Source organism: Vigna angularis, chromosome 2 (genome assembly GCF_016808095.1).
Source record: "Vigna angularis cultivar LongXiaoDou No.4 chromosome 2, ASM1680809v1, whole genome shotgun sequence".
NCBI classification, from domain to species: domain Eukaryota; kingdom Viridiplantae; phylum Streptophyta; class Magnoliopsida; order Fabales; family Fabaceae; genus Vigna; species Vigna angularis.
This window is the reverse complement of record NC_068971.1, coordinates 7,124,840-7,132,381: the sequence shown is the minus strand read 5'-3', so window position 1 is coordinate 7,132,381 and position 7,542 is coordinate 7,124,840. Positions and strand designations below refer to the sequence as shown.

Genomic DNA, 7,542 nt, shown 5'->3' with positions numbered 1-7,542 from the left:
CGTGCATGGCGTACCATAAGTGAGGCAGAGAGAGCGGAAGGAGAGAAGATGGCGATGGGGAACGACTCGGACGAGTCGACTTTGTCAGATGAGGAGTATGACCCGGTGGAGGAGGTGCAGCGAGTCATCGAATCGGTGGTTCAGTTCGGGGACTACCGGAGGACGCAGCGGAGGGAGTGCCACAACCTCGTGCGCCGTTTCAAGCTCATGTTGCCGATCTTGGAAGAGCTTCGCGACATCCCACAACCCTTTACGAAAAACGGCGTCGCTTGGTTAGTCAAATTCAAGGAGGCGCTATTGTTCGCCAAGGATTTGTTGCAACTGTGCAACCAAGGAAGCAAGATTTACCTCGTAATTAATTAATCCCTTTTCTCTCGTGTTTTTCACCTATAATTTTAACCTTCATTTGTTATGGGAGCTAGTTTCTTCTGTTTGAACAAAAACTAGTTGGTTCTTTCTATATTTATCTAAAATTTTAACACAAACACTCTTGAGGGATATATTTAAGGTTGTTTTCCAATTTCGTGCAGCTATAAAATCTTGATGCAACTACAATTGAGACTACGTAGACTTGTTTGTCTGTAGTTTCCACAATACAAAGGATTGCACAAAACTGCAATTGGAATATTAACAACCTTGGTTGAAACGAAACAATTGTCGATGCAATGTTGAGTTATTGAATGATGAATTTAATAACGTGTGATGTAGAATTATTGTTTGGTGAAAAGTTAATTCGTGAATGTTTATCCATTTCTTGTTTTGCAAGGCAAAATGGGTTGTTTGTTGGGTTCTGAAGGTGTAAAATTAATGTAGAACGTTTATTAAAGTGGCGTTTTGGTGTTTTTTGTTATTTGTTCTGGTTCAGTCTTTGGAGACAGAGACGATAATGGCCACGTTTCAGAAAGTGTATGAAAAATTAAGCCAAGCGTTTGGTGGCGTGCCTTGTGAGGAAATGGGCATCTCGGATGAAGTCAAAGAGCAGGTATGTCCTTTTCGTTTCTCATATCTTCTCTTGTTTTTTCATTTTTTGGAAGAATGGTTTTGAAAGTTGTTGAATTTGGTATTTCACAAAATTGTGGAAAGAAATTCCCTTGAAAGAAATTCCCTTGTTGGTAATGGTGATTATTAGTTTGTTCTTCTTTCTTTCTGGGTGCATGAATTCTAGTCGCATTCACAAAACCATGAACCATACATCATATTATTCTTAAACTTTGTTCTTCAGCTTGAGCTAATGCACGTGCAACTGAAGCGAGCGAGGAGAAGAACTGATACACAGGACATAGAACTTGCGATGGATATGATGGTAGTGTTCTCTGACGAGGATGATAGAAATTCTGACAGTGCTATAATCGAGAGGCTGGCAAAAAAGTTGGAGCTTCATAGTGTTGAGGAACTTAACATAGAAACAATGGCCATCAGGCAACTTGCAGAAGAAAGAAAAGGGCAACAGATTGAAAGTACTACGCGAATAATCAATCTTCTCAACAAATTCAAACGCGTTGCAGGCATGCCAGAAACCACTGTCCTTGACGATCCTGTCGCACCCAAGATGCTAGAGAGGTCCACCTCTTTGGTCATCCCACACGAGTTTCTCTGCCCAATAACACTAGAAATCATGACAGATCCTGTTATCATAGCAAGTGGACAGGTAAACACATGGTTTTTTTATCAGAAAAATGAAAAACAAATGTGCATTAAATATTATGAATTTGTTCTACCTGTACTGAGAGAGAAAATTTGTTGTGATAACAAAGACATTTGAAAAGGAAAGCATAGAGAAGTGGTTCGAAGCCAACCACAACACATGCCCAAAGACTAGGCAACCTTTGCAGCACATGTCATTGGCACCAAACTGCGCATTGAGAAATTTGATCGAAGAATGGTGTGTGAACAACAACTTCAAGCTTCCCAAAAAGTACGATTCAGCAAAAGAAAGTTGTCCAGGCAAAGAGGAAATTCCTTGTTTGGTTGACGGCTTAGGGTCCATTCATTTAGAAGAGCAGAGAAAAGCAGTGGAGAAGATACGTATGTTGTCAAAGGAGAATGCTGAGAACAGGGTGTTGGTTGCTGAATGTGGAGGAATACCACCACTAGTGCAACTACTGTCGTATCCAGATTCAAAAATACAAGAGCATGCTGTGACAGCACTTTTGAACCTATCAATTGATGAGGGTAACAAGAGACTTATATCATCAGAAGGTGCGATTCCAGCCATCATAGAAGTTTTGGAGAATGGAAGTTGTGTGGCTAAGGAAAACTCAGCAGCAACTTTATTTAGCTTGTCAATGCTTGATGAGATTAAAGAGATTGTTGGTCAATCAAATGGGTTGCCACCTTTGGTGAATTTGTTGAAGAATGGAACAGTTAGAGGGAAGAAAGATGCTATCACAGCTCTTTTCAACTTATCACTGAACCAAGCAAACAAAGGTAGGGCCATTAGGGCTGGCATTGTAGCACCTTTGGTTCAGTTGCTGAAGGACGTAAACTTAGGGTTGATTGATGAGGCTCTCTCCATTCTGTTACTCCTTGTCTCAAATTCAGAAGGAAGACAAGAGATTGGACAACTTAGTTTCATCGAAATTCTTGTTCAGTTCATGCGAGAAGGAAGTCCGAAGAACAAGGAATGTGCAGCCTCAGTTCTTCTTGAGTTGTGCTTAAATAACTCATCCTTCATATTGGCAGCACTTCAGTTTGGAGTGTATGAACATTTGATAGAAATCAAACAAAATGGAACAAATAGAGCACAGAGGAAAGCAATGGCAATCTTAGAACTCATAACCAAGAGCGAGCAGATTTAATCTTTCCTTTCTCCAATTAATGTAGTATCATTTCATAGTAAACTAAACTATTTCTTTCTTTCATGTATTCTCATGTACAAACTAAACTTTCAAACTGTAATTAAAACTTCTCTTCAATCAAATCCTCATGGAGATATACTTTAAACATTGATTTTTAAATTTAATTTTTAAGTATTTAAATAAATAAAGACTATATAATTAAATTAAATACATGCATCATAACCGTATCAAGCCACAATGAAATAGTGTAGATTCCCGGAATAAATACTGGTTCATTGTTGGAATTTAATAAGTTAAAATAATAGGAACCACTCAATTCACCATCACGGACCAACAGTAATTTCGACTTATTTGAACAAAATTTTACGCAAAATAATTCTGGTTTTATACATTTTTCGACCAGAAACTCATTTATACGTTTATAGAGAAAATTATGCATTTTTAATGAGTTAATTTCTATAGATATATGCAACATAATTATGTTTTAAAAAAAATCAAAACTAAAGCTATAGTCCATGGTTAATTTGAAGCCATAAAAGTATATAAACATAATGGAATTATCCAATTAGTGTATAGAGTTAGGAATATAGGTTTATTCAATAATTAACAATTGTGGTTATTTTCTAAATTCCATTTTAATTTCATAGCATAGTTTTCTCATCAATTCTTTATAAACTCACAATCAAGGGTTTTTATTTCCCTTATGTGTAAAACAATAAGTCACAAGCACATCTTTGAAATGACAAAACAAAACAGTCTCTATCACTGTCTTTGGAACCTTTAGAAATATAAAAATATTTTTATTCAAATCAATTTGATCTATTTAAACAACAAATATGTAGAAGTGGTCTTTCAATTTATTTAAATACTAGCATTAACTAAACTCCTTAGTAAGGATAAAATTATCAATTTGTTAAAAAGTGATTAATATAACATTAAATATCTTGTGAGCATGAAGGCACTAAGTTTTTATTCCACTGTTATAATCGTGTCTTCATCTTCACAAGAGAAAATATAACTTTGTAGCAAAATATACATACATATATATATATATATATATATATATATATATATATATATATATATATATATATATATATATATAATATTAATATATGCTGCACTATCTTCGTATTACTTCAAAGGCAAGTATGTTTCTGACATAAAATATAATTAAATATGTATTTTTTTTAAAAAGCAGCCAACCTATTTGATAGAACGAGTAATTCTATAATAAAAAATTATTAAAATACGTCTTAAAATGGTATTACTAATACTTTTGAAAGAATTGTTAATATAGTAATTTGATAGAATGATTAAATATAATATATTTATATGATGTGTTAAAGATGCTATAAATTAAATTTTAAGTCTAAAAACTTGGCTTAACAAATTTCTATCAAAATAGGTTTTGATTCAATATTAGAGATTGAATTTTTTAAATTTAATTTAGTTATATAAAATTAATTTTTAAAATGAGATTTAAATTTATTTGTATATTATAATTTCATCATATTCTTAATTAATGTAAAAAATTAGCATAGTGTACAAAAGCTTTCGAGAGAATTATACATGAGTGAACATTTGTCTTCAACTTACAATATTAGGTTAAAGAAAGAGTATTAGGAGAAAAAGTATAAAGCTTTGCACTTTTTGTCTATGACAATTACATATAACATCTAAAGTGTGGTGAATCTTAAACATGTTGTAGTGTTTGGATTATGGAAAATTAGGTTAGTTCCACTAGCCACCAAGATTTGTTGTTGTTTAATGCTATATTCTCAGCCACCCAAATCAAGAGGTTAGGGTTGTTCCTTGAAAAAGACAAATTAATGCTATATTTTTCAAACACTTGATAATAATTATTTTAATCTCATGATTAATTTAAAATTATGATTTAAGATTTTAAGACACTTTAAATCATTCTTTCATTATCTTTTTCCTTTTATTTATTAAAGCGTTTTTTTTTAAAACAAAATATGATAGAATTTCATATTTCTAAAAAGACCATACTTCAAAATATACCGTGGTTGACATTGAGAACTTAAGATCGGAATAGTAACACTATCAAGTTTGATAATTAAATATTTGATCTCTTAAGCTCTCAATTAAATATAATCAATCATTCTTCTTAAATCTTGATTAAATACTTATATTTTATCACTTATAATACTCTTACATTGTTAAAAAAAATTAGACTTAAAAAAAGGAGTTTAAATATTTTTTTTCTTTTATCTTTCTATAAGTCTTTTAAAACAAAAATGTGATGAAACTTTAAAAATAAATAACACTTTGGAAAATATTTTTTTAACAACTTTTTTTATAATTTTTTACAACAACTTATATGATAGTTTGTGATTGATTCGTTTTAAATATATAGACTAATAAAAGAGTAATACATAATCTGTTGTTAAAAAATTGTTAAAAAGAGTTGTTAAAGTATCATGATCCTTATACTTTTATACTCATACTCATGGTTATTTACTCTAATAATATTATTTAGTAATGATTTAACTTTTATACTCATACATGGTTATTTACTCTAATAATATTATTTAGTAATGATTTAATGAAAGTTTGTCATAAGGTGAAAGCTGCATTATTTACTCTAATAATATTATTTAGTAATGATTTAATGAAAGTTTGTCATATTAAGGTGAAAGCTGCACAAAGTTGTAATGATTTAATAAAGTAGGAAAACATAAGATGAGAAATGGGATTGAGAATAAAGTGTGAAAGAGGGTCTCGAGATGGTTTTTGAGACGAAAAAGTGTCATTTTCATTGATTGAATCGCATCCACAAGCCCCCACTGAAGGAGTTGTGGGCGGCCACCACACTTAATATTAATCACTTAGTGGAACACAACACAATACTTCCACCACATCTAATATTATATTACGTCCTCTGCAACCCTAATTATACCACATTTAATATACACTATAGTCTTATCATATTATTATTATTATTATTTAATAATTAAATATTATGTTTCTAACTGAAATTAATTTTAATATTCATTATATAATGTCTTTTTCTTATTTTTTTCATAAATAAAAAATATAACATTTTACAAAATTAACTCTGTAATCATTGACTCATTTATAAGTAAGTAAGAGATTGATATTGAAAGAAGCACATGACAGACTTAGTCCACCCGTGAAGTGGGTCGGCAAGGGGCAGGGACCCACTCACGAGACCCGATTTGAAAATTCGAGAACTCCAATAAAGTGAAACCTTCTGGCCCACTTGCTCCCATCTCATAGCATTATCTAATAAATTATATATAAATATACTTTTTAATAATTTAATTTTCTATTTAAATCATTTAGTTATAATAAAATATAAATATTTTTTTTAAAATTTAAGCATAATATTCAATAATATATATATATATATATATATTTTTTTTTTCTAGCTTAGATCACAACTTAAATTAGCAAATATATTTCAATAGCGATACTAAAAACTCTTTCTATTTACCTACTTATAATTTTGAAATATATGTATGTGTATGTGTTTTCTATTATATAAGCAAGGAAACATAGATCTGTCTTTTTAATATGTTCTTCATTCACGTGAATGATAAAAAAACTCAAATCAGACACTTAAGGGTGATTACCTTTCAATAGAACTAACAATATTTAGGTAAGACAACAATACTTGTGTAATTTGCATTGGATAATTAATATTTGTAGTTATCTAATATTTGGAGGTTGAATTGATGTAATTTATATTTTATTAAGTTAATTTAATTAAAATTAAAATTAAATTTTAATTTATATTATATTTTATAGTTTTTATAATTTTATTTATATTTTATTTTAAAAATTTTATAAAATATGTGCATTTTAAAAAATTTGCATGTATCTTTTAAATAATTATCCAACAAATAATAGAATGAATAATAGATTGAAATTTTTTTATTAGGGATTAGACAACGGTAACCACTCTAGAAATCATTAATTTATTGACAATACATTTTTTAACATTTTAAATGCAGAAAAAATAATTTTTATGATGTTTTTTAATATATTTAAAAATATTGCTTCACTTCTAAGTGAAGATTGCAATCATTTATATTTGCACATTTTTCTTTTTCTTTGAAGATATAAGGCACACTTTTAATTGGAAAGAAATTGAGGGTTGACTGTGTTAGAAATTAAGGTTGTCAGAAAATTCTATGATGGTGCTGAATTGAAAATTCATTAATAGAATGTTGATCAATTCTGGTAAACATTTGAAACCAAAACATTCCTTACCAAATGATTCATGAGTTGAAAATTTGTTGTGTATATGATTCATGCTATATATGAAAACTCCTCAGATCATATCATCCTCATCAACGAAATTAGTCTCTCAACCATTAAATTGAGGAAAAAGAATGACTTCATGAATTAAAAAAATCAAATCACAGAAATGAAGATTTTGTAAACTAAAAGGAAAATCTGCTTCAATATTCTCAACAGAAGTTCTGTTTTAGAAAAGCCTTCAAAGTAGGAAGAAAAGAACAAAAATACTGAGAAACACAATTCCTGTTCTAAACTGCAGCTAAGGGTCAATCAACACTTGCACTAATTACCATTGGCTTTGATTTGTTATGCCTCCTAAAGATAGTTAATTAATCATCTAAAATTTACCTAAACATAGCAATCTCTAAGTTTAAACAGGTCTGACATGTTTTTTACTGCAAGAAAATCAAAAGAAATTTGAGCTTTTAGGAACCAATGAACCTAGTGGCCATAA

At 30.1% G+C, this 7,542-nt stretch overlaps 1 protein-coding gene across 1 annotated transcript; it reads left to right on the top strand.

Annotated features, from left to right (window-relative positions):
• Nucleotides 1–2,838, top strand: LOC108327206 (U-box domain-containing protein 15). The gene is made up of 4 exons (XM_017560935.2): nt 1–351; nt 866–982; nt 1,223–1,648; nt 1,755–2,838. Exons 1-4 carry the CDS (start codon nt 49–51, stop codon nt 2,796–2,798), a joined length of 1,890 nt encoding a protein of 629 aa, XP_017416424.1. The 5' UTR covers nt 1–48; the 3' UTR covers nt 2,799–2,838.
• Nucleotides 2,839–7,542: the final 4,704 nt, after the last annotated feature.